A 27058-nucleotide genomic window follows, 5' to 3' on the forward strand; every position below is an offset into this window, starting at 1 on the left:
AGCCCCAACAAATTTGTAAAAAAAAACATGAGATTAGTTTTTTCCTTGAGAGTATGGATTATTCTTTGGGGTATATATTCCTTCATATTGTAGTATATTTGTTCCTATATAGATAGAAGACTAAAGTCTAAAATTGGTCTCGTACATTTGTTTAAAAAATATTTTGATCCTACACATTAAGTGTGTTAATTCCGATCCTAAACAATATGTTTGTTCCATTTTTTAATGGTCAATTGAGTTTTAAAGTCCGAAACTAATATATTTGTACAAAAAACCTTATTTGGTTATGCATTAAGTGTGTTAGCATATGGTCTTAAACAACACTTTGGGTCCATTAATTTAACTCACTAATCAGGCCTAAATGTGGTTGAGCGTTAATTTTTACGAATCGTTAAATATAGACCAAAATATATTATCTAGGACAAGAAGCTAATACTTAATGTGTAAGATCAATTTTTTAGCAAAGATACATGAGCAATTTTCGACTTTAGTCCATATAGAATTGATGATCATGTTAAAAATATACATCTACTTAAAGTGAGTTCTTTTTTTTTTGGCAAATTTTTAACATTTACTCTCTTATTTTATTTTCTAATCTTTTTTATTCTATCATCATTCTTCTCGCTTTATTTTCTTTCATATTTTATTCTCTTTATTAACTCTTTAAACATCAATTTTTAAATTTCTATTTGCACAAAAGAAACTCTTTGCTTATAACGGGACAGAATGAATGTAGTCAGTTGTTACAAGGAAAGAGAAAAAGAGATATCGGACAGAATTTAGAAAATTTGAGGCTGGTTAATCAAAGAGAAGAATTATAGTGAAACTGAAAGCGCATAAGGAGTTTGACAGAAATTGTATTTGAGACACTTCCTATCGTAGAGAGGAACTGCACGTATCCTGCCTTAGCTCCGACACCGCAAGCAAGTTTGGCCCCAAAATCACCCTTTTTAGATGTATCATGATCCCTTACTTCAATCCTCAACACCGCTAGCTCCGGAATTCTCAATCCAAACGTAAACTCTTCGTTCCAATACGGGATCCACTCGTCTTTCTTAACATCCGTCTTCTCCTTTGCACTATCCGTCCCACCCCGATTATGTGCACCTAAAGCAGCAGTTTGGTTGAAAGATAAATAAACAAGAATATACATATTAAGTCATTTTTTTATATAACTTCAAGATAGATGAGTTATCTAACTTATCAATTTGTATCTTTTTATTTATGTAGGTAAGTATCTGTCTAATTGTTGCTTTACCTTGGTGTAGAAATCAGGTGGTGAATATGTGTCAAAGTGCGTGCAAGGCTGAAATCATGTCGCCACCCGTCTCCCATGTATACACTTACCTGCGCTACCGCAGATCAAATAATGAAATACTCTTTGCAAAGACGCTTTTTGACCGACATATGGTTTAAGAATTTTTTTGAACTATATATAAATGGGTGAAAAAACTAAGTCTAAAAATAAATATTAATGTAGATGCTTTATTATTTGTGGACGTCCCAAAATAGCAAAGTGCATACTTTATTCATGAACAGAGGGGCAGTATTATTTTTAAAAATGATGTCATCCTAACTCACCTTTAAAATCATCTTGACAGGCAATGTTAGTTTGGGGTCGAAAACCTCATTGTTTACACCTTTCTTCATAAGAAACTCAGGCTTCTTCACATACCCACAGCCTCCATTCGAACTAAACAGCCCCTTCATAATCTGAAGCGATTTTCCATGCCCCTATACATCATATAATCATATATACCCATCAAATTAATGTTACAAATTAAGCTCAATTAATTTGAAAAATAAACCTACCTGCATGTTAAAGGCAACCATCTGAGCTCCATGCATCCACCCTATCATTGGCTTATAGTTAGATGAGGTTACTCGTTCCCTTTGGATATATCCTCATTATATTCCTCTGTGTGAATCTACAAAATCAACCATTATCATAAATCTAATTTACAATTATATACTCCCTTCGTCTCACTAGGCATTTCTTTGAGTAATCGTATGAAAATGACACTAATAAATAGTTAAAGTGCATAGAGAGTATTATTCTCTTTGCAATACTGTCTCAGTATTTTAACTATTTATTAGTATCATTTTTTCAAATGAGTGCTCAAAACGAAATGTCTCTACTACAGGGACATCGAGAGTAGTATATTACATGACTACCTTACGACATCTGTTCCATATAAATCAGCAGCCTTTTCCAGCCTCTGTTCACTCAAACTAAGCCTACTAACATTGTTGCTTCCATCTTCTTAGAGCCTGCCTCAATCCCTTCTTTCGCACTCCCTGCGCGAATGCCTATGAGACGTTATATTCGGGCAGCCCTACCCTCAGCTTTCTTGCACTTCCTCGCCTTCTTCGCGTCACTCTGAGATATAAAGTTTCATTGTAACCACATTCAACACTAGCATGTCTAGAAATAAATATTTTTACCTCAGACATATATTTTTCGGGCAGAGGTGAATTAGATAGGTCTAAATTGTTATCGGCAAGGTACTCTTTGGTGGCTTGGTAGAGAGTATGATCTTGTGCTTCAAGTCGTTAGGCGATGGAAACGCTTCCAAGCTATCTGACTCGGGACAATAAAGCATATCTCCAAAAACACGAGTAACCATCTGCACAATTAATAAAACATGTGAATCTTTAAAAGAAGAAGCCAATTCTGTCCTAACATATGACCAAATACGGAATCTGGTCTAAAAACATTCATCTTTTGAAATCACCATAACAATGAAATCCTTGTCGCAGTTGTCCTTTTTTGACGGTCTCAAAAAGCTAACGGTCATGCCACCTGCGCAATTAGCATTCGACCATTAGTTTTTTGACAAAATCGAAAAAAATGACTACTTCGGTCCACACTTTCATTAAGCATGGACTCTGTTTTTCAAAAAGTGAATGTTTTTTTACTAAATTCGTATTTTGGTCATATATGTAGGACCAAAATTGACTTTACAGTCTTTAAAATGATGTTATGATGTTTCCATAACAGAGAGAGTTAATTTGTTACCTCTGCAACTTTAGCTTGAAGATGTGGAGGAAGGTGATCTTCTAGAGTGATTATGACAGGGTACGGAGATTTAATGAACGCTGGCTTTTGATCGACTCTAAGCATCTCATCAATGGCACGGGAGGAGTCAGTGTTCTGCAAGTCACAGTAAGCTGTTGGGTTCGGGAATTAGTAAATGTGCAAGCAATATATAAGTGCAGGAAAACATACTTTCCGTGATAAACTTGAATGTTGTCTTTGTGAATTGGGCCATAGATCTAACTCAATGCCTCGAACACCATTTTCGAGAGCGTGGATGATGGGGACTTCGCTACACTCGCTGTTCAACTGGTTTCCGATTAAGTAGGAATTGTGGCCTGTATATATGAAATAATGTTGCATTGGAGCACTCATGTCATGGTGCACCTGAAGGAATTTTTCACAATTTGTTAAGCTAAATCTATGCTTTAATTTCTCAACCAAACACAATAGATGCAATCAGTAAACTCACCAGATTATTTATCTTATGTGCTATTGTTTTGTTTTGTTTTAGGAAAACTACTAAAATTGATGTGATTATTACTACTACTAAATACAAATATCAAGCCCTTGAGTTGAGCTAATTAATTGATTGTTGATAAAGATTTTTGGTAGTAAGTTGGTTGAGCTTATGCAGGATACAGGATCATTATATAGCCATGCACCACTTTTCTTTCTAGTGTTTCGACATATTGTGTGTCACAAAACTTATATACTACTCCTACTTTTTATGAAAAATGCCTTTTTAATGGAATTTACATAAACATAAGTTTAGTAGCTCAATTGCTATACAGTAACTTTTATGAGTGTGAAGTAATAATAGCCATATTTGATGAAAATGTGAATGCAAACAGAATATATTTAAAAAAAATTGTGCATGGATTGAGACAGTAATATAAACATCATATATCATGTATTTATTTTAACCACAAAATAAAAATTTTAAAAAATGCAATTTATGAAAACTGAGAATTTATAACTATTCGGTTACCATTCATCTACAAAATTAAAGCTACCAAAAGTTTAAACTGTACGTTATAAAAGCCATTCTAAAGTAAAGTATTCAAAATGTCAGTGGGAGTGGGGTCCATGTTCCTCCAATAATTTTAAATTTTTTCAGAGGTATTTTATGTTAGAACATGGAGTAATTTATAAAATTATTTTTAAATTTGAGAATTAAGAATTTATTTTCGTGAGGTTTAGGGGCTTATGGCTAAAAGCCTAAAAATAAAAGGTTGAAATATTGTTTGAATGTTTTAAAATGTAACGTACCCTATTTCTCATTGTATAAGTAGTAGTGCAAAATAATACTCATGCTACTACATTGAAATATTCTAGTAACATTTTACCCAATAAAAATTCCATGATTCTTTCATACCAAGTTGATATACACTCCTAGCAAAAGAAAAAAAAAGGTCCACATGAGACACGTCAATTAACACCAATTCAATAAAATAATAGACATCCATTAATTATAGGGAAGTAGCATTGCTACTATTGAATATGGAAATTGCCATCAAGGCGTGTAATATACTACATAGATGTATATTATTTTACACATAAAAAAGTAATTATATTACAATATTTTCATGTCAAGAAAGAAAAATATATTATATCTCTTTGATAGTACTATTTTGATACTTTATAATTGGTGAGCCTTTTTTTTCTTGTTTTGTATTTATATTATATGGAAACTTTATTCAAAATTATGACTATAGCTTATATTTTGTTATCATATTAAGTAACCAATTATAGTTTTTAATATTTTCGTGTATAATTTCAATTATTTCTTAATTGTTTACATGGTAATAAGAAAATAATGAAAATTATTTATAATTTTTAATATTTTCTTGTAAATTTCCAATGAACTTTTTGATTTTTTACATGAATAAGAAAATATTGAAAATTATAATTGATTAATGCTAACAAAAACTTATAAGTTATAGTCATAAATTTTATTTGTATAAAGTTATAGTATATACTATAGATATAAAACAAGAAAAAAGATTTCACCAATAAAATCTTAAAATAGTACAACTATGAAAGAGTTGTAATGTGTTTTTTTTTCTTGACATGATTACTATATATATTGCACGTCTATTATACGATGGTATTCCATATTTAACAGTAGTACTATAACGTCAGTCTTTGATTAATGGATGTCTATTTTGTATAGTTAGTTTTATTGAGTTAGTGTTTAATTAACGTGGTAAGTGGATTTTTTTTTCATTTGGCAAGAAATTATTAGAGGTATCCCAAAATACTATGCCAATTTGGTATGGAATTAGTTATGAATTTTTATTCATGTATCCTCTCCCCCAAAAATAAAACTCTTTCTTTTTGATCCTCCTTAAAATGTAAATTTTCTATTATAATGTCTTTATCTCTAATAAGGTGGGGTCCATTTTTCATTAACATATTTTTTTCTATATCTCAATCTTTATCAATTTTACATTAAAATTCATGTCGTTTCAAAAGTTTTTATTTTTAAGGGACGGAAAGAAGTATTATATTTCAAGACATTTTACTAGTTTTAAACTAAGTTTATTCTTGAATAACTGTAAGGTTTCCACATTATACTTAATTTTCTTAAAATTGTGCTTCAGTTAAATTGGTCAGTGGTTAAGTTTAAAAGTTTGTATTATAGGAGAAAATAGGCGGCTTAAAATATTTGCTGGACTTCATTTCTTGGATTCCATCGAACGTGTACACGACTTAGCATTTAAATTAGTAGAAGATGACCAAATTAAGCATATCCTAATAATATCTCACATACCTAATAACAACATTAACCAATCTATTTAAACAGTTGACTCTACATCCTTATATTTTTATGTAAATTCAATTTTCCACAAATCCCAAAAATGTAACCAACCAATAGTGCAATTCAAACATTTAAGAAATGGAGTAAAAAAAAAGAGAGAGAAATTAGCAAAAAAACCTGAGAATTGATAGGAGCATTGAGATGAGAGTTGAAGACGAAATGGAAGAATTGATCGAGGGTGAGGCCGGCGGCGTTGTGGTGGGGGAGGAACACCTTCGCCATGATCTCCGCCGCGTGGGCGGAGGTGCACCCTTGGTACTCCAGCAAGAACTTGTGCAGCTGCTCCGCCTTCATGTGGGCCCCTCCCTCCGCGTATTGTTTGAACGCCGCCGTGACCTCCGGCGGCGCGTGGGGCTCGCTGATCTTGAATTTCCGGTTGTAAAATCCAAACACCCTATAGTTGTTGTAACTCTTCTCCATTTCCCTCTCTCTCTCTCTCTCTCTTTGTTAGTAAATGTGTATAATAACTATGTATGACTTTGTATAATTAATCAACAACACGTCCCTATATATATTTATATGTATTGTATGTAACGCGTCGAAGGAAGTGTTAATGTGTTATTATAGTGGGTTAATTGGTTGAAAGGTTCTTTCTTGGAAGTTTTGTCGTTCGTGGGAGATGGATTCTTTAATTATTTCTCTTTAAAAAGAGAAATATTTTAAGATAAAATCATTTCCTTTTGCTTTCCTTGGCGCTTCACTTTTATCTAATTGGGGGGTTAGATACGAAGGTAATTTACATAAAGTCGCGTATAAAGAGCATTTATTTCATAGGTATATTCTAAACATAAATAAAATAAAACTTTGAAATGAAATAAACTAAAAGAAACTCCTATATAATTAATTGAAGCAAAGAATATAACTAACAAACAATTATTATTGGTTAGTAACTTTTCATATACATATTCTAATTAAATAAGAAAGTAAATAAATAGTACTTCAAAACAACTTAATAAATTTAAAAAATTCTAATTTATAGATTAATTCAAATCATGCATCAAATTGGTAAAATAATATAGATTAAATTAAAGATATTAGTTAATCGCACTGGATTAAAAAACGAATTTGTATTACTTCAGCTAGAAGTGATCAAGAAGTGAGCAGAGAAAATTTACAAAGATGTGATCCGGAAGCGTGGAGGGAAAAATCACATGAAGTGATCCAAACCTTGAAGGGAAAAAAGTATGCTATTAATGTCCTTCATTTACTCATAAATTTATTGCGCTAATACACTAATCCTCAGAAATTTCTCACCATTGTAAATGGAAAGAATCCAAACAATTGAGCAGTGATGTTAACGGTCAACTGCATTTTGACTAAATTGATGAGTTAAATATAGACCAAAACATAGGACAGTACTTTAGAAAAAAACCTAACAATAATGTGTAGGACCAAATATGTTTTTGGTACAAAAGTATACGAATAATTTTGGACTTTAAGATGCAGGTGACTGTTATTTTTTTACAGAACCGTTAAATATGGACCAAAATATATTGTTTGAGATGAAAAGTTAACCCATTTAATATATACGACAAAAATATTTTTTTGGGAAAATGTAAGGGACTAATTTTAGACTTTTAGTCAAATATATTTTTATCAATAATGAGAAATATATAAAGATAATTAATTTCTTTTTGTTTTACTTTGAACGACTTTTATCTAATTAGGTTGGACAAGAGTCACACAACAGACAGTCGCGTGCAAAGAGCACTTATTAAGTTGCTACTTGGTGCAAGCTTCTGTTTTCATTGTATGTACACCATCCATATCAGACTAAATGTTCCATATATTATTTGACTTTGTATTTGTCATGTTCACTTGTTAGATGTGTTAGTTTCAAATTCTTTATCTTTTGTCACAGTACAAACTCAATTGTTAAATGCTTCCTCCCCCGATAAAAATATATGCATTTTTCATTTACGGCCTTTCTATCAAAATATGAACATTTTTTTATGGAAAATTATCCTAATTTATTATCCCGATACATCAGGTTATTTACAAAAATGTCCACAATAGCACCGCCGCGGTGCCACGGGGGGCGCCGTGGCAAGAGGGGTGGTGGCAGCGGTCTCGCGGCGGCCTATTGTGAGCCGTTGTGACCGTTGCGGCAGTAAAAAATGTGTTTTTCTTTTTCTTAATTTATTTTGTGTTGATGTGATAGAAGAATTTTTTGTGGCTGTGCTGACTAGGTGGACAAGTTTTTTTTGGCTGTGGCGTGACAGTTGCACCTTATTGTGGACACTCTTATACAATCATTTAAATACTAATACTAATAATGAGAGTTTCACTATCCACTAAAATTATTTTAATTACTTCTCTTTTATTTTAATTACTTCTCTTTTATTTTAAAGAAATGAATCTGCATTGCTTTCATTTTGGACGTGATCAAACAATGGGAAAGGGACTATTTACAAAGATGTGACCCAAAAACTTTGAGGTAAAATTACATGAAGTGATCCTAAAACTTGGAGGGAAATTTCACAAGTAGTATGCTATTAATACCCCTCATTTACTCCTAAAATCTATTGCACTAACCCTCAGAAAATTCTCATCATTATGAATGGAAATTTATTGACGAACTTCTCCTTAATGCATCACCTTAGATTCCTAAACAATTCCAAGAGTTTTATGCCTTCATTATGATAAGTCAAACATGAAAAAGAAGATGACAACAGCAAACTACAACAAGAAGCATTAAATGAAAAAATCACACAGTAATGCATTACATGACAAAATCACACAGCATTAGTCTGCCAAAATCATCAACATTCAGAAAGCCACAAGATACTGCTACAAATATATAAATAGTGTTCCAGAAACTGATAAGTAAAAGAGCATTTCAATAACGAATATGAATGCTGTAATTTTCATTCTCCATTTGATCCTTTTGAATGCTTTTGGCCGACTCCACAAGAGATTTGTTCTGCCCATCGAGTTCAATCAATTCAAGTGTCGGAATGAATCCGATATCCTCTGGAATCACACTAAGAGAAGGACAGCCTTTAAGCACTAGACTCTTGAGTTTCGGAAAGTGGTTGCTTTCTGCCAACCATTCCTCAAGATTTGATTCGTCAATTAGAAGAAATTCCAGCTGTTCGAATTCTCCCTCAATTGGTTCCCAAATTTTTCCATCACAGGCGTAGTTTCGCAGTTTGAGCACTTGAAGATTAGGCAACGAACCGACAATACTCAAATCTTCCCAAGTATGCCGCCAACCGCTCAAGGTTAACTTTCTGAGAGACTCGGGAAGAACAAAATTCAGCTGTGGACTGAAAGGGAGACTACTACGTATCTCCATTTTGAATTTCTCAAGTCGATTCAAACATTGAAGGTTCTCTAGATGATAGCTCCCATCAAGCTTCTCTTCGGAGTAACATACGCCCAACTTCCTAACATTAGGAATCATTTTCACCACCCTTTCATTACATTCAAAGTTGGCTGCAAGTGAAAGCGTTTGCAAGCTTTCGGAAGGAGGAGTTGCTCCATCGGGGTGGAGCAAGAGTTGTAAGGAGGGGGAGATGAGATGCCTTAACCATGGCATCTTCCATATCTCAACCGGCAACTGAACCACCACAGAAGAGTTATTTGGATAAATAATCAAGGTTTGGAGATACTGGAGGCTTGGTATCGACGCGGGATTCACAGTGGAGTAGCTAAAAGCAAGAAATCTAAGATCAATCAGCTCAAACACATGAGCTGGGATTTTTGAGTTTAACATATCCAAAACCTTGAGCAACCTAAATTTCTCCAAAGAGTCTACTGAACTATGGCTGTAGCATATAATAGTATGAATGGTTGAGCCGTCAATGTGTGCAAGGATATTGGAATGAGATATACTAATACGAAGCTGAGTTGCAAAGATTTCGGGTAGAAAAAACGAACCCATAAAACATAGAAGAAAATTGTCTTCCAGGGCTCTCATAAGGCACAAGTCGCGCAACAGATCATGAAGGCCACAGCTCTTGATTCTGCCATTCGACTTCCTCTTGGTAACCAAAACAAGATTCCTCCTAACCAAATCCTCCAGCCACCCCTCTGCTACCTCTTCAGGGGTTTTGGGTGCAATTGATTTAACCAAGTCCTCAGCTATCCAAAATTTCACCAATTTCGAGACTCGAATATCATAATCTTCCGGAAAGGCTCCCATGTATAAGAAACAAGGCCTCAAATGGTGAGGCAAATTGGTATAGCTCAAATCTAAGATCGCAGTATACTGGTCCTCATCCGCAGTGATGGCCAGATTCGAGGTGAAGGCGATCTGCTCCCAGTCAGCTTCCGTCTCACTGACTTCCGAGAGAAGTCCTGCAGTCACCACAATCGCAAGGGGCAGCCCTCCGCAGCTCTTCGTGATCCTTGTTGCTATATCCTCCATCGTTTCCATCATCGGAAGACGACATTCCCCTTTACATAACTCCTTCTTAAGCAGACTCAAACTCTGATCATCTTCCAAATACTGCATCTGATGGAATTTCTCCGGAAAAACAACATACTCAGCCACATCCTCTAGCCTCGTGGTCAATATTATCCGACTTGTGTTGTTGTTGTTGGGGAAATAGGGCTTTATCTCATCCCAAGCCTTGGTACTCCACATATCATCAATTACGATAAAATATCTTCGATTCGTTAAAGTTTGGTGAACTTTTAAGGGAATTTCCTCTTTGGTTAAGCTGGAAATGTCTTCTCTAACGAATTTTTTCATGGAAACAAGCAGATTTGCGAAAATGTCGCTGAAACTATATTCCTGAGATACTGTAACCCAAGCACGAATATCATAGGTATCGATGAAATAGGGATCGTGATAAACATTTCGAGCTAGGGTTGTTTTACCGATTCCTCCTGCGCCGGCGATCGGGATGAAGAGGAGCTCGTGCGCATCTCGACGGAGCCAATTCATAATTGCCTCAACGTCGTTCTCGAGGCCAACCGCGTCGATTTTTCCGGACGGTGCAAGGCGCGATGGTGGAGCTGGAGAAGCACTGGATCGCATGGCTGTTTAACGGTTGACTTGATTGAATTTGAGCTTGATTTTTGAGTGAGAGTTGACTCGATCAATCGGTAGAATGTGGTGGAAAGCTTTTCAGATGGGTTGTTTTCCGAAGTGTTGAAAACTGTTCGAGCTGTGATTTCTCGAATGGAGGCTTTGATGATCAAACTTGTTCGAGGATTATCAAATGGTTTGGAAGATGAAGAGTGTATGTGTGAGTGAGAAGAACAGAGCAAAAGCGTTCAAGTCAATGAATACGAAACAAAGCACAAAATATCACTATTCACTACTCAAACAGCTCAATAATTTCTACCGAATTCCGTTTCTATATTACTCCTACTATATTAGTATAATATTATTAAACGCGATTAACAAAGTTAGCAACTACGATAATCCTATTTATTTACCAGATAAAAGTAATAGATTGTCCTTGGAAGTTGGATCATTCAGGTATTTATTAACTACTTTTTGAATAGCTCGACTGATAAGATGATTATCTTGTTAACGAATCTGATAAGAATCAACCAAGTTAGAAGGAAGCAAAATCAGATCAAGAAAAGATGGAAAACAAACAACTCAAAGCAGAAGTAAAAATAAATCAAGTCGATAATATATTGTATGCACAACTACTGGAGTACCACACTACTCAATATAACAGTGGCAAAATGCAAAGATGAATATTCAAGCAAAATACCAATCCTTACAATTTTTTGCTCTTTCTAATTGCTAAATGAAGTCGTAGTTACAATCCTTCGTTCTTGGCAGTAGCGATTTTATTGTCTGATATTTCAAGAATCCACATTTGTTAATATACCAGTTTGCATGCATTGGCCGAGAAGAGCAATGAACTTTATATATTCCCTTTCTTATTATATATAAAAAAATATTTAAGGAATTTTAGTTTTAAAAAAGTTTTGAAAAATGAAAATTACATCATACATGATACTTTACCTCAATTTTGAAAAATAAACATTTTTTTTCTTATACTTTACTAATTTTGTATTAAAAGTCATATCACCCACTAAAATCTGGGATGTTTTGGGATGTTTATAAATAAAGACATATTTATTTATTCATTTTTGGTTAATGGATCCAAACTCATTAGTCATTAATACTTATATTTTGCTACTATAAAATAAGTACTACTATATACATGACACTCACATTCCATTAACCAACTCTTTTTACAAAGTTAAAATAAATTTTTAAAACTCGTGCAAAGTGAGTTTGTTTTTTAATCGTGGCCGGAGTAGTATATCTCAATTTATTTTCTATACTTAAATATAAATATCAATAATTAGTAGCATAACTTCACAAGGCCCTCATGTAAAATACATGAAGAGTTTGAAAATCCTAGTATCAATAACGAACTCGAATGCTGTAATTTTCATACTCCGTTTCTTGTTCCTTTTGTATCCTTTCAGCCGATTCCACCAGATGTTTGTTCCGGCCATCAACCTCAATCAGTTCGAGTGCCGGAATGTATCCAATATCATCCGGAATCTCGCTAAGATAAGGACACCGTTGAAATACTAGACTCTTGAGCTTTGGAAAGTGGCTACTCTCTGTCGACCATTCCTCAAGATTTGATTCATCAACCAGAAGAAACTCCAGCTCTTTGAATCCATCATCACTTGTTTCCCAAACGCTTCCGTCACAAGCGTAGTTTTGTAATTTCAGCACTTGAAGATTAGGCAACGAACCAACAGTACTCAGATCTTTCCAAGGAAGCCGCCAACCACTCAATGTTAACTTTTTCAGCAACTCAGGATAAAAGCCAGGTTTCAGACATGGCCTTGAAGGGAAGTCGCCGCGTATCTCCATTTTCAATTTCTCAAGTTGATCCAAACATTGAAGATTTTCTAGATTCCATTCCCCATCAAGATTCTCATCTGAGTAACATATCCCCAACTTCTTAATGTTTGGAATCATTACCACCATCCTTTCACTGCATACAAAGTTCGTCACAAGTGAAAGCGTTTGCAAGTTTTGTAAAGGAGGAGTTTCACCGTCTGGATGGGGTAAGGGGTGAAATGAGGAGGCGATGAGATGCCTTAAACGCGACATCTTCCATATTTCATCCGGTAAAGTCACCATACATGGTTCTCGTGGATAGATAATCAAGGTTTCGAGATTTTGAAGGTTTAATACTGAAGATGGAATCACAGTAGGGGAGCTGAGGGCCAAATGTTTTAACTGGAGAAGCTCAAACACTTGAACAGGGAGATCAGCTTTCACCATATCTAGAATGCTGAGCAATTTGAACTTCTCCAATGAGTCTATTTTACTTCTTTGGTAGCATATGATAGTTTGGATGGTTGAGCCGTCTATCTCTAAAAGATTATCAGAATACGATACACTAATGCGGACTTGATCTTCGAAAATCTCAGGAAGAACAAACTTACCCATGAAATACAGAAGAAAGTTCTCTTCCACCGCTCTCACTAAGCACAAGTCACGCAACAGATCATGAAGGCCGCAACTTTTGATTCGGCCGTTGGACTTCCTCTTCTTCACCAAAACAAGATTTCTCTTGACAAGATCCATCAGAAACTCCTCTGCTACTTCCTCAGATTGCACAAAACCCTCAGCTACCCATAACTTCACCAAATTTTGAGATCGAATCTCGTAATCTTCAGGAAAGGCTCCCATGTACAAGAAACAGCTCCTCAAATGATGAGGCAAATGAGTATAACTCAAATCTAAGATTGCAGCATACTTCTCCTCATGTGCAGTGGTGGCTAAGTTTAAGTTGTTTGCAACTTGTTCCCAATCGGCTTCGGTTCGACTCACTTCAGATAAAATCCCTGCAATCACAACAATTGCAAGGGGCAATCCTCCACAGGTTAATGCAATCTTCCTTCCTATCTTCTCCAAAATGGGAGGATAATTTCCAGATTTGAACACTTGCTTCTTCAATAAATCCCAACTCTCATCACCCTTCAAGAACTTCATCTGATGAAAATTCTTGGAAGAGTCAGCACAAGCAGCCACATCCTCCAGCCTCGTGGTTAAAATGATTCGACTTCCATTAACATTATCAGGAAAATAGATTCTGACTTCATCCCAAGTCTTCTCACTCCACATATCATCTATCACAATCAAATACCTCCTACAGTATAAAGTTTGATACACTTTTTCAGCAATTTCATGGTTGCTCAGTTCTGATTTAATATCTTCTCTCACAAATTCTTTCATGGAAACAAGCAAATTCTTAAAAATATCTCCAAAGCTATAATTCTGAGATACTGTAACCCAAGCAACAATATCATAACTTCTTATGATTAAGTGATCCTGATAAATAGTTCGAGCGAGAGTGGTTTTACCGATTCCGCCGGCGCCGACGATCGGAATGATTTGGAGCTCCTTTGAATCTGAGAAGAGACGCTCCTTGATTGCTCTGGTATCAGGATCGAGACCGATCGCATCGATTTTGACCGTCGGCGGGAGCCTTGACGGCGGATTTGCAGCTGGACAACTTCTGGATCGCATGATTTTTGGAGAAAATCGGATCTCTGGGGCACTCTACTACTACAATAACGAAAATGTACCCACTTTGTTATTTCTTCCATCTATGGGAAAAACGCCAACGGCTTTGGCGTGTTATTAATGGAAAACGCCATCTAAAGCGGCGTTTTACAATTTAATTTTGATTTTATTAAAATACACTATGGATTATAACCCGCCATTCTGGTTGGCGTGTTTATGTAAAAAATGCCACTGACAAAGGCGTTTATAAGCAATTATTGGAAAAAAAATAATACGTTATTTTTATTTATAGACGCCGACTCGGTTGGCGTGTTTAAAAAAAAATTAAAATTTAGAAACGCCGATGTCATTGGCATTTTTTGGCTGAATGAATTATACCAGCTTCTCCTCCCCCAAATCGCGAAACCCTCCTCCCCAAATTGCGAAAACTCACACACAACTGCTGCTTCTCGGTGATTTCGCCCTCCCTCTATCAATTGCATCAACAAGGAGTGAATTGGTGTCATCAACAATATTTTTATAATTAACTACACAATAATATATACTATCATAACAATCCATCAAATATTAGTCAAAAATTATGTATACTAACCGAATAGGAGGACTAATGAGTGGAAGGGTAGACCAAAATCAAAATCTTCTCTCTCAAATCGCCGATTGAGTCAACCCGGGCAAGGTTTTCACGCAGCTGAATGTTTTTTCGCATTTGGGATGGGTAAAGCATTAGGGTTCGTCATTTTGGAGAAAGACTGGACTGATATCTGTGTCAATGATAAGGCGCCAACATCGTTGGCGTTTTAAGTGAAAAACGCCACCAACAATGGCGTTTTAACCATGAACTCGCCAATGGCTTTGGCGTTTTTATAATAAAATAGTATTTAAATTTAATTCAATAAGAAATTGTAAAACGCCGGTTTAGTTGGCGTTTTACCTTAATAACACGCCAATGCTGTTGGCGTTTTTTCCATATATGGAAGAAATATCATAGTGGGTACATTTTCGATATTGTAGTGGTAGAGTCCCCCACACATCCGATTTTCTCGTGATTTTTTTATCAGTTGGAAATAATCGAGCTCAACGGTTGATTGTCTATGAATACCTAAAGGCTGAAATGGCTTATGCTGCTGTTGTTTCACTTGCACAAACCATAAACCAAATCCTAAATCACGATCACACTCCCACTATTCTTCCTCTACATCAACAAATCATCAGATCCATCCGCGAAAACGCCGTCGTCTTGCAATCGTGTCTTCACAACTCTCCCGGAAAAGCCAATAGTTTGGAAAGCCAAATCAGAGACATCGCAAATACCGCAGAAAATCTAATCGATCTATTTCTCTGTGAAATAAATCCATCAGATTTCAGATCGCGCTTTTCTGAGCTGGAGATCCAGCTGAAGGAAGCATCAGAGAAACTGAATTCCACCGCCGGAGATGCGGTAGCCGAGAAGCTTAATTCTACTGCTGTCAGCTCATCGTTGAGACGTGCAGCCAAAAGCAAAGACGTGGTGCTTGGTAGTCATGAAGATCTGTTTTGGATCATGAAGCAGCTGACTTTTGGTTCTTCTTCAACCAAACTGCAAGTCCTCCCAATTGTGGGAACTGGAGGTATCGGTAAGACTACACTTGCTAAACTTGTTTATAATAGTCCACCAATTATGGAGTGTTTTGATATTCAAGGTTGGGTGACAGTTTCGCAAGATTATAGTGTAGGAAGTATTGCTTTAGATTTGCTAGCTTCTGTGAAAGGAATTTTAGATGTAGAGAGCAAGATCTCTAAGGAGGATAGAATTAACCAATGCTTAAGGGGTAAGAGGTATTTGATTGTAATGGACGACGTGTGGAGTACGAGAGTTTGGGATGATGTGAGGGAGTTATTTCCCGATGATGATAATGGAAGTCGGGTCATTCTAACCACGAGGCTGCAAGATGTGGCTGCATATGCTAGCCAATTTGGTCCCTCTCATACGGTGCGTTTCTTGAGTGCGGATGATAGTTGGAGTTTGTTGCGAGCGAAGGTGATTGGAGATCAACATTGTGCTCCTGAATTGGAACAAGTTGGGAGAGAAATTGCAGCACAATGCAGAGGGTTGCCTCTTTCTGTTGTGGTGGTGGCAGGGATTTTATCCAAGATTGATAGGACTTATCTGGTTTGGAAGCAAATTGCAGAAAGTGATGGACGACCGGAAACTATAATCTCTTTGAGTTACAACCACTTGCCTCATCATCGAAAGGCTTGTTTCTTGTACATGGGAGGCTTCCCAGAAGATTATGAGGTTTGTGTCTCAGAACTCAACAAATTATGGGTAGCTGAAGGCTTTATACAATGTTCAGACGCGTCTAAAAGGTTAGAGGAAGAGGCGGACAATTGTCTGGAGGATCTTGTCGAGAGAGGTCTTGTTTTGGTCACTAGCACCAACTTTGATGGAAAAATCAAAAGGTGCAAACTCCATGATGTTGTGCGGGACTTTTGCATAAGAGAGAGTGGACGAGCAATGCTACTTCTTCCAGTTGTGGATTACTTACCGAGTCCTATCTTGAGAAGACATTTTCTTCCACGAGTCATGAAAAATCATAGACGCATAAGTGCTACTTGGTCCGATCTAGATCTCAAGGACTCTATGCATAGCTCACGGACGCGTTCTATTATTTGCATCCCACATAAAGGTTATAGGCGTTCAGGCTGTGTAAAGAATTTCAGTTTGCTTAGGATTCTTCATGTTTTGCGTAGAAACGACTATTGGGATTGGGAGCCAAGTCAAGTGTTTGATCTGATTTATCTAACTTACCTTGCTTCCAACATTCCAACTAATATTGTTCCTCCAGCCATATCAAAGCTGAAGAATCTTCAAACGTTAATTATTTATCGATTTGAGGTTCGTTTGCCGGTGGAGATTTGGAGGCTGAGGCAATTAAGACATCTAATTGCCTTCTCCTTTCTTCCTTTGGCCCATCCTGAAGAAGCAGCTCTTCCTCTGGAAAACTTGCAAACACTTTCTTTGGCAACTGACTTTATATGTAGTGAAAGGATGATGGAAATGATTCCAAACATTCGAAAGCTGGGAATACGCTACTCTGAAGAGAAGTTTGGGGAAGGCTGTCATCTTGGCAACCTTACATGTTTGCTTCAAATTGAGAAATTGAAATTGGAGTCGCATCGATCATTCTGGCCGAGTTTGAATCTTGTTTTTCCTCTGTCACTGAAGAAGTTAACGTTAAGTGGGTGTCGTCTTCCTTGGAGTGATATGCAGATTGTTGGTTCGTTGCCTAGTCTTCAAGTGTTGAAACTAAGGAAGTATGCTTTCGATGGGGAGCAATGGGAAACTACATGGGGAGGATTTTGTCAGTTGAGACTGCTGCTTATTGACGAATCAAATCTGCGGTTTTGGAGAGCTAGAAGTAGCCACTTTCCGAGGCTCAAGAGCCTAATGCTTCTTCGTTGCCTGTGTTTGTCTGAGATTCCAATTGCTTTTAGGACGCTTCGAACACTTGAACTGATTGAGATCGATGATCATAATCAATCTATTTTCGACTCAGCAAAAAAGATACAAGCAAGATGGGATGGAGATGTTCAAGTAAGTGTGAAGCATTTTTGACATGCTCTTTCAAACTTGACTCTGTTGCTGTTGTCAACAAAAGCCAGGTGAGTATAACTATATGACTGAGTTACAACTTGTTTATTCCCTCCTTTATTCAGTTTTGCATTCAACTTTACAATAATCATGCAGAACGAGATTTACATGTAATCGAACAAAGAGATAACAGGATATGCCTGAGCTCAGCAATCTTTAATAAGCATTTTAGGCTTTTAGCAATTTAATAATTTATGGTAATGAAATTAGAATTGTTGAATTTAAGTAACAGGTTTTGTCAAGTGTTGAAAAGACGAGTGAGGAAAAATAAAAGCGTGTAATGGTCATCGGTCAACCCCACCGCCGAACATTTCATCGCTAATTCTCTCCTCTTTCCCTTTCCAATATGCAGTAGCAATTCCATAATCCTTCTAGTTCATCTCATTACCATAATGGCTTATTCTTCTCTTGTTTCCCTTGAAAAAACCATAACTCAAATCCTCCATCCCGGCGGCAGATATTCCATTTCTCCCCACCAAACAAAACAGATTGCATCACTAGATAAACACGCTCTTTTATTCCTAGCTTTTCTCCACGATTTTCCCGCCGAATCAGAGAATCTGGAATCCAGAATCAGAGATGCAGCAATGGAAGCCGAGGATATCATCGAAATGCTTATGACGGAACAAATTCGTCACAATCTCAGGTACACACACTGGATTGCACAACTAAGTAGATTCAAGTTTGAAATCAAGTTGCGTAAAGTAAGAAATCTAATGGATTCAATCGCCCAAGAGGCGGCAGAGATGAAAAATAGCATCAAATTCAAAGACGCACAAATTGATGATTCTATCGAGGCTAGTTCATCATCATCATCACTAGTTGCAGATGCTGGATAATGGAAAATGGTTGTAGAATTGAATGAGGATTTGTTAGGAATGAAGACACGCCTTTGTAGCCATTCGCCACACCTCCAAACCCTCCCAATATTTGGCATGGGAGGTATTGGGAAAACGACTCTCGCTAGAACTATCTACGACGATCCATTAATCAGGGAGCATTTTCAGATCCGTGCTTGGGTGACAGTATCACAAGATCATAGCGAGAGAGCAATTCTTTCAGATCTGCTGGATTCTATGAAAGAATTCGACGGAATGGAGGAAAGAATCCACAAGAGACAGATCTGAAGAGGGCAACGAGTCCCTGTTGGAAATTCCTGAAATGAGCAATACTGAAATGGCACTAAAAGTGCACAAAATCCTAGTAGGGAGGAGGTTTCTCATTGTGATGGATGATATATGGAGCATAGAGGTGTTGGATTATGCAAAAATTCTGTTTCCCGACAACGAGAATGGAAGTCGGATCATGTTAACGACAAGGCTAGCAAATGTGGCTGCTTATGCCGATGCTGATGCCTCTGCCCTTTTCCACGAGATGAAGTTGATGGATGCTGATCAGAGCTTTGGAGCCTACTCTCCGCTCACCTGGATCACATTCCTCCTGAGCTGGAGAGTGCCGGAAAGGAGATTGCAAGAAGCTGCGGAGGACTGCCTCTTGCAGTGGTGGTGGTTGCAGGGCTCCTATCCACAGTGAGCAAGACTCGGGCTGTGTGGGACAAAATTGCAAGTAATGTAAAATCATCTCTTGCCACTGGAGACAGCCAGATAGAAAAGATTTTGTCCTTGAGCTACAACCATCTGCCTCTTCATTTGAAGCCATGTTTCTTGTACATGGCAGGCTTTCCCGAAGATCACGAGATCAAAGTCACAGACCTGATCAGGCTATGGGTAGCTGAAGGCTTTGTTGAATTCGAAGACACTGCAGAGCAGTATCTGGAGGATCTTGTCGACAGGAGCCTCGTCGTGGTCACCAAGAGGAAGTCTGATGGCAGAATCAAAAGTTGCAGCCTTCATGATATGGTACCGAAATGTGCATCAAGCTAGCACACCAACAGAAGTTTTTCGTGCACATCACGGGCAGGGTCACCGCATCCGCAGGATCAGCATCTCTGGTTCGGGTGTCCACTCATTTGCCTCGACCATCCGTACTATCTTGTGCTTCCAACACACTAAACTCGCCTCTATCGGAAGCCTGAGCTTGCTCAGGATTCTAGGCGTGCTAAAGTTCGATTTATGTCTCGTTTGATCCCTGATCAGTTCTTCGAGCTCTTTCATCTGAGGTACCTAGCTTTCTGCTACGATGAGCAACTATCCAGAGCGATATCAAATCTTCAGAATCTTCAAGCATTGATCATCAAAGTATCTCTGTATCGTCCTCTGCCACATGAGATTTGGCAAATGCCTCAATTAAGGCATCTCATAATTTCTGGTTGCTGCTTGCTCATTCCTAATGCCAATAATCCCACTTTCTCTCTACAAAATCTCCAAACACTTGGCAAATTGAAAAACCTCACGTGCTCAATAAGCATGCTCAGCATGTTCCCAAACCTTACAAAACTGTGCCTCACCTTTTCCGTGGCAAGGCGACTTGCTCCTCCACAACCTCGTACACCTGTGTCGCCTTGAGAAGCTGCAGCTGGAGCTGGAAACCGAGTGGAGCGACTCCGGGGACGCAACCCTGGTTGCTCCGGACTCACTGAAGAAGTTGACACTGATCGGGTGGGGCCGTTCGAGCCTTACATTGGCATTGTCGGTCCGTTGCCTAATTTGCAAGTGTTGAAACTGATAAAGTTAAATTTCTGGGGGCGACAGTGGAGTGTCTGTGATGGAGATTTCCCTCGGCTGAAGTCTCTGCTTATCGACGGATCGAATCTTGCAGAGTGGAACCCCAACTTCCGAGGCTGAAGACCTTATTCATCCGTGACTGCCGGCGTCTGAGTAGGATTCCGGATGATATTGGAGAGATTCCGACGCTTGAGCTCGTCGGGGTCAAGCTCTGTGCGGAGTCTCTGGCGGAGTCTGCCAGAGAATGCAGGAGGAGCAAAGGAGTTATGGAAATGATGGATTTCAAGTTCGTTGCATTGATTGTGACGGCATTGCCGAGCTCAAAGAACACGAGCTCGTAAACATTGAAAGGTTAGAGAATATTGCTACAGAATATACAGAAAATGAAGCTCTGTTTTTTTATGAATTTCATAATAGTATTTAAAATGTAGATAACAATATTTAGGGATAAAACAAAGTAGGGTGCTTTAAAATGCTAACTTTTCTTAAATTGCTAACTTGTTAACTGATTAACGCAAGTGTACTAAAAATGTGAACACGATCACATTAAAATGCGTTGATATTTGTTTTGACATTTCAAGTATTAGTGACATTTTTAATATATTGCTTTGGGTACAAGAAACTTAGTTACAGAACGGATCACATCCCTAAATAATACTATACATTATATAAGAGCGAGTGAAAAACTAAGGATACATAAACATATAAAAGGTCATGTGCAATACCCAAAAACTTGATTTCTGGTTATATATGTGTAAATATTAATCTCAAATTAATGAATTTTATGCATGAGTTCTCGTTTTTAATTTAATTTCATTCTTATTAATCTCATTTCTATATACTACTATAGAGCACAAAGTCTAATACTCCACCCAAAACCATTAGCTGATTAATGATTGTGAATGTGTTACATTATCTGTGAATTTTATAGTAGTGGAGTAGTATATTTGTAAATGTGTAATCTCAGTGAATAGCATGTTATACAGTATATGAGCTCTAACCTGTAAGTCTGTGTGTGTTTAGTGTGAGAAAGGCAAAGACGGTAATAGAAGAGCGGCCTCTAAGCTACAGAAAATCTAAAAGGGTAGCCTATGGCTATATGAAACGCCCTAAGCCTCTAATTCGGTTAGACTATACAGATGCTGAGCTGAAGATTGTAAACTACAAAGAAGCGGAGCCACAGTTGTAACTTGTAACTCAAGAATATACACATACATACTCGGCTTGGTTAGATGATCTGATGGTCACGTCCAATTCAATTCTCTTCAGTTATAGTATATGATAGTAATATCCTTAGGCGGTCGCGTTAATCTAAAACCGCCCCTTATATACCCACAAATGAATCTGGGCGTTGGATTTAGGATGCGGGCGACTGACTGCGAAATCTGCAAAAATTACTGAAATCAATATATACTGAGCTGTATTTAGGATTTGTAGTAGGGGTCGGTATAATGAACAGTATGAACTTGTATACTCATCTTATTGAAATTATGTATTTTTCATACAGATTGAGCATGTACCAATTGTTGATGATGCTTATACTGATTTTCGATCTGTACAGATACAAATTTTTGCACAAAAATATTGCCGGAATATATACAATTCAGATTTCATTAGAATTCTATTCATTTTTCTTTAATAAGTTTGATATATGGCACCTTATAAAACAATTTAATCGAGAGATTTTTTTATAAAAAGCTATATACCCTTGTCCTCCTGTTTTTGGTCAAAAGTGGGTGACACGTGGCGTAGTCGTGAGGTTTTGAAATTGTGCGGTTCAAATTATAGGATTGCTTTATTAATTTTACTAACTAATCAAGTCATAATAGGATCGTATTAGGATGCTAACTAGTTTAATTTATTAATTTTACTTACTGATCAATACATTATATTAAAAATATCATCACAATAGGATCGCATTAGAATCTCACTAGCTTAATTTATTAATTTTACTAACTAATCAATACATTATACTAAAAATGTTATCACAGTGAAATGAGTATGTCGGGATAACTTTTGTATCTCATACTTACATTTTTTACAGCCTAAAGAAAATATACACCGTCATTTGGCAATCTGAATCCTTAAAACCTTCACATGTATCATACACGATTACATGACACCAACTGGTAAGGTAGGTGTATATACTTTACAATTTGGATTTTAATTGTAACTTTTTTCCCGGACATTCAATGTTAACCACGCATCATGAGAAAAACTCAAATAATTTAGTATAGCAACCCATATCATTACTGAAATGTTTATTCGTTAAAAGAATGAATTCAAACATGATACAATACACCCATAACAGAAATTAAAAGCTTAATTTAATCTTGCACACATACAAGACTTCAACACCACAACCACAAAGAACCGGATAATATACTACTACAAATCCAGTAAAATTACAAATATTGCAGCAACAAACACAGCCAAACTCCAGGACCTTAATTTCAAGCTGCTAGAACTTTGAATCGTATTCCTATTTCTGTATCAGGCGTGCTCGTCACGCACCCTAACGGGTTAATACGTTGCCCGCACCTTCCCGGCAGCGTCTGTGCCTCAGTGACGTTGATGCCCGCTTGCTCAGCTTGATTGGCGCCCTGGACGCTTTATCAAAGCGCACAGGCACTGGGCATTGACTTAATAACATAATCGAGATTCTGGCAGCAACTTTCCGGTGGCCGGTTTTTTCGCTGAGATAGTTTAGGCACGGCTGAAGCTCGTTCATGCATTGTTGTTGTTGCACCTGTGCAAGATTTTGGGAGATGAAGAGAGAAAGATGATTGCAATCTTGATTGCATATTGCATGCCTCTAATTTGATGATCCATGTTCCTTTTGCCTTTACTTTGAATGATCTAAGAGATTCGGTGATTGTATGCTTGGCTAAGTTATGTGTATATTTATTGAGTATTTGAGGTAGAATTAATAGGTGGGGTTTGGTGATCCAACTAGAAATTTTATATGTTTGCGACTTTGAAATGTTTTAATACTTCAAGAAATATGGTTGTGGTTGTATAGATAAACATGTTCAACTACTTATAATAGGTTGAAATGGAGGCTGGTTTGATTTCAATATAATAACGTAATAATTGATAGTATAAAAATCAGAGAAAGGTCAAAAGTTTATAGAACTTTCTATATTTGCAAATAATGTTAATTTTGTTCTTATGTCATAATATGACACACTGTTGGACAGAAATTGATTTTGTTGTCATTGAGCAAATCTTTTGCAATTCTTATACACTTCCATCAAAAGGTACATCGAGTTGCATAATGCAAGAAAATTTGGAGCCAAAAAGAAACACAGAAAGAAGGCACAAATTCTCAAGAAAATCACATCTAAAATTAAGTTGCTACAAAAATCGCACTCCGGAGGACATCACAAGAAAAACCTCTCCGACTGGTGTCCATCTCAGGCTGCCATTGGAAAGAAGGGAGATAAAATGTAAGCACTGCTTTTCCGAAAATGGGTTGGAGTCGATGGGGCGAATGAGTAAACCTTGCCACAAAGTCAGTAAATGAATAGAAAGATCACCTTGTGTGTCCATTCATATTCACCTCCTTTTGTATCAAATGTTCCATGCTGAAGACTGATCAGCTTCAGCGTGAAGCGAGGGCCACATTCCTAAAACACGACAAATTAGGAAGACTCATTTTCCATGGTCAAAAGCAAGAACAGGTAGATTAATCAGGCAAACATGGAGTTGCATTAAGATAATTATTTATGCTCGAGCGTATAGGAATGACAAACCTGAAGCCTGGTAATAACTTTCTCTTGAGTTTTAGCCACCTCGTTTTTCCCTTTACCTTTTGATTCAGGCTCTTTGGTTTCTTTTGTTTCAAAATGTAGCTTTTACATGCAACAATATGGAAAAGAAGATACTTATGTCATCATACAGGAAAATACAGAGTAGTATCATACATGCACAAGTATATACCGGTGATGGCGGAAGAATATGAAATCACGCTGATTGTGAAATGTAACAACTCTTCGACCACGGAAATTAGGGTCTTGTGGGAATAGTGACTGTATTAACCTGGCCACATAAACAATAGCAAAATCTGTAATTCAATTCTAAATAGATACATCTGGTCTCTGGATCCAGAATGAAGTAGGAGAAACACACTCGCAGACTTCAGAACAAATAATAAATCGAGTAACATGTATAACTACAACATATAAAGAAGCTACATGTTCAAATATCAACAATGATATTTTATCACCTAGAGTGTTTTTAAAGTATATTGAATAAGTCACAGTAAAATTACCTGCCTATACGATGTCCCAAGCGTGTTGTGAAATTATTGAAAACCAACTCAGGCTGGTGGTTGGTTGGATTTCCATGATTCTGAGAAATTATTGGAAATGCATTGTTACGTCTGAAATATAGATATCAGAGCCAACACAGTGATGCATGAAGCAAAACAATGGAAACACAAAATTTATCAGAAGGCTGAGATGGCAAAGATTCTAAGTTGAAGAACTAGTCAAAATGTGATACTACTGAACCATTAAGACCAAGAGTTAGTATATAACAATTCACTGACCATCTAAGAATGTACTTGGACGACAGGGAAATGATCATCCTACCTTAATGTCCTTCCGCAAAACAAGCCTCGATAATTTGAAGTGAGCAGTAGGCCCACTTGGTAATCCAATAATTAGTAAAGCATCTGCATTGGCTTATAAGAGTTATAAACAAAATTGACTTTCCAAAACACAATATAAGAGTTTCGGCTTCATTGATCTATTAAAACTATTTTTCAGGAAAGATTTGAAATATTAATGAATTTCTAGCATAGTGCTAAATTATTATTGTACCAGTAAAGATGAGGGTAAAGATTAACCTGGTTCCCACGGTTGGTATGAACAACTATGATAGAGGTGAAATCTTTATTATTGGCATATTCAACAATCTGATAGAATAATGACAGTACGAAGAGTCAAATAACTATCAAATGTACAATTGTACACACAAATTTAGAATCACTCAATCACATTTAAGTTTTAACTAGGAAAATACAAAGTGATAATAATAGGAATATATGATGACAGCATGAATACCTTTTTGAGGTCATAAGTTCCTCTTTTGATAATGAGCATTGGGGATAACAGATATGAGCTCGTCAATAAATGCAGGCCCTCTCTGCAGATCATAGTACGAACCACCATTAACAAGGAAAACACACAAGCCTACAGTATCATATACAGAAAATTGGATGGTTCAACAAAAGCTGTTACAGAAAACATACCGAGGAGTGGAAGCGAGATGTTGTGATCAACACCTTAGGCGTGCGTTCTTCTTTCAATATGCAGCTGAATTCATCAGCATCATTTCCAGCAAATAGCTCCTCGTCATCAGGCTTACAAACAGTCTCATCAAGCTCACGGGTGTTTTCAATGGTGCGAGGGACTGGCCTTGCAGGAGGCTCCTCCCCAGCTCCAATGCTTGCTTCTCTGCAGCTTCACGAACCTTGGCCTTCTTCTTCTTTTCAAGTTTCTTCTGGTGCTTCAACTTCCATGAACTTCCGATCTTTTCTCTTTGTTTTTAATCGCTGACGGTAGCAAATCCTTCATCTTTAACCTTTAATTTTCTTGAACCCTCTACTTTTTTATATCTTTATAGCCACTACCTAGTAGAGAAAAACAAGCATAAAACGTCACATACTTTCCTAATTTTCATGATAGGAGCTTTGATTCGATCAAATCGAAGGGCTAAACATAAACATACACTCCCATTTAAGAATTTTACAATCAATTTTATAGCTAACTCAACTCTAAAAATGAATTCAATAATGTCCCTTCCAAATTTCTTAGTCGACACGATTCGTCGGTAAGCTAATTTCTAAACGCAAAATTGTCTTTCATGAAAAATTCATTCCATTCAAACACATGCCAAGAAATCGTCCAGAACAAAATAAAATATCTCGCAAAAACCACAGGTGACACATGAAATCATAACTTATAAAGCTAACAACATAACATACCAAAACAAGGACTCTCACCATAACATCAGAGGTAAAAGCTCGAGAAACAGAGGATACCAGCAAAGAAAAATGGGGGAAATAACGCCAAAAAGAAAATCAATTAAAGCTTGAGCTCTAGCTCAACTCAATGCAAAATTTGTTCACACAATAATCAACAATCAAATTAGCTGCATAACGCGGGCAATTTTTCTCTTCGTAAACATAATTAGCAGAAATGAAGGGATCAAAACTGCAGCATAACTCAATAATACTCCGTACTTATATTCTAGCTATGTAGGTCTCTCTCCTCGTTGACGCAATCCGCTTCTTCGCCTAGGGCCTCAGTCTCGCCCTTCTACGGCGGCAGCAGCAATGGGAGGAAGAGGAAGAGGAAGAGGAGCTGACAAAATTTTAAACAAAAGAAATTAATAGCAAATTTGATAACGGGCCGACAATTCAATTTTTTTATTGGGCCTCAATGTGGGCTTGGCATTGTAT

At 37.0% G+C, this 27058-nt stretch overlaps 4 protein-coding genes and 2 pseudogenes across 9 annotated transcripts; 2 read left to right on the forward strand and 4 right to left on the reverse strand.

Moving 5' to 3' along the window:
* Positions 1-802: 802 nt before the first annotated feature.
* LOC125210275 lies at positions 803-6349 on the reverse strand (annotated as a pseudogene).
* Positions 6350-8541: 2192 nt separating this feature from the next.
* Positions 8542-11097, reverse strand: LOC125212689 (putative late blight resistance protein homolog R1B-14). The gene is made up of 2 exons (XM_048112920.1): positions 10689-11097; positions 8542-10610 (listed from the first exon to the last, which is right to left on the reverse strand). The coding sequence occupies exons 1-2, from the start codon at positions 10846-10848 to the stop codon at positions 8701-8703; spliced, it is 2070 nt and encodes a 689-aa protein (XP_047968877.1). The 5' UTR covers positions 10849-11097; the 3' UTR covers positions 8542-8700.
* A 1003-nt stretch (positions 11098-12100) lies between these two features.
* Positions 12101-15063, reverse strand: LOC125211975 (putative late blight resistance protein homolog R1B-16). 2 transcript variants are annotated; one of them, XM_048111951.1, is made up of 3 exons: positions 14927-15063; positions 14713-14801; positions 12101-14376 (listed from the first exon to the last, which is right to left on the reverse strand). In XM_048111951.1, exon 3 carries the CDS (start codon positions 14335-14337, stop codon positions 12205-12207), a length of 2133 nt encoding a protein of 710 aa, XP_047967908.1. In that variant the 5' UTR covers positions 14338-14376; positions 14713-14801; positions 14927-15063; the 3' UTR covers positions 12101-12204. The 2 variants fall into 2 exon arrangements, with proteins under 2 accessions (XP_047967908.1, XP_047967909.1); XM_048111952.1 differs by lacking the exons at positions 14713-14801; positions 14927-15063 and having other exon boundaries at positions 12101-13957; positions 14172-14303.
* A 293-nt stretch (positions 15064-15356) lies between these two features.
* On the forward strand, positions 15357-21907 carry LOC125216079 (putative late blight resistance protein homolog R1A-4). 5 transcript variants are annotated; one of them, XR_007175351.1, is made up of 3 exons: positions 15357-17976; positions 18192-18611; positions 18703-19042. XR_007175351.1 is itself a non-coding variant. In XM_048117697.1 (2 exons), the coding sequence occupies exon 1, from the start codon at positions 15446-15448 to the stop codon at positions 17927-17929; it is 2484 nt and encodes an 827-aa protein (XP_047973654.1). In that variant the 5' UTR covers positions 15357-15445; the 3' UTR covers positions 17930-17976; positions 21613-21907. The 5 variants fall into 5 exon arrangements, 3 of the variants coding, with proteins under 3 accessions (XP_047973654.1, XP_047973655.1, XP_047973656.1); XR_007175352.1 differs by having other exon boundaries at positions 18710-19042; XM_048117697.1 differs by lacking the exons at positions 18192-18611; positions 18703-19042 and adding an exon at positions 21613-21907.
* On the forward strand, positions 19142-21778 carry LOC125210276 (toMV susceptible protein tm-2-like). Its single transcript, XM_048109835.1, has 6 exons — positions 19142-19494; positions 19566-19824; positions 20062-20233; positions 20388-20553; positions 20684-20926; positions 21613-21778. Exons 1-6 carry the CDS (start codon positions 19142-19144, stop codon positions 21776-21778), a joined length of 1359 nt encoding a protein of 452 aa, XP_047965792.1.
* Positions 21908-23042: 1135 nt separating the features above from the next.
* Positions 23043-26171, reverse strand: LOC125210277 (annotated as a pseudogene).
* Positions 26172-27058: the final 887 nt, after the last annotated feature.

Source organism: Salvia hispanica, chromosome 3 (genome assembly GCF_023119035.1).
Source record: "Salvia hispanica cultivar TCC Black 2014 chromosome 3, UniMelb_Shisp_WGS_1.0, whole genome shotgun sequence".
Lineage (NCBI taxonomy): Eukaryota > Viridiplantae > Streptophyta > Magnoliopsida > Lamiales > Lamiaceae > Salvia > Salvia hispanica.

Bases quoted from the DNA above. Each gene is read 5' to 3' on its own strand.
- LOC125212689 (XM_048112920.1), bottom strand. From the start codon at position 10,848: ATGCGATCCAGTGCTTCTCCAGCTCCACCATCGCGCCTTGCACCGTCC. The intron at 10,611-10,688 runs GTAAAACAACCC...CTTGGGTTACAG, and splicing joins CGCCGGCGCAGGAGGAATCG to TATCTCAGGAATATAGTTTC.
- LOC125211975 (XM_048111951.1), bottom strand. From the start codon at position 14,337: ATGCGATCCAGAAGTTGTCCAGCTGCAAATCCGCCGTCAAGGCTCCCG.
- LOC125216079 (XM_048117697.1), top strand. From the start codon at position 15,446: ATGGCTTATGCTGCTGTTGTTTCACTTGCACAAACCATAAACCAAATC.
- LOC125210276 (XM_048109835.1), top strand. From the start codon at position 19,142: ATGGCACTAAAAGTGCACAAAATCCTAGTAGGGAGGAGGTTTCTCATT. The intron at 19,825-20,061 runs GTACCGAAATGT...ATCCCTGATCAG, and splicing joins GTTGCAGCCTTCATGATATG to TTCTTCGAGCTCTTTCATCT. The intron at 20,927-21,612 runs GTAAACATTGAA...GTGTGTGTTTAG, and splicing joins AGCTCAAAGAACACGAGCTC to TGTGAGAAAGGCAAAGACGG.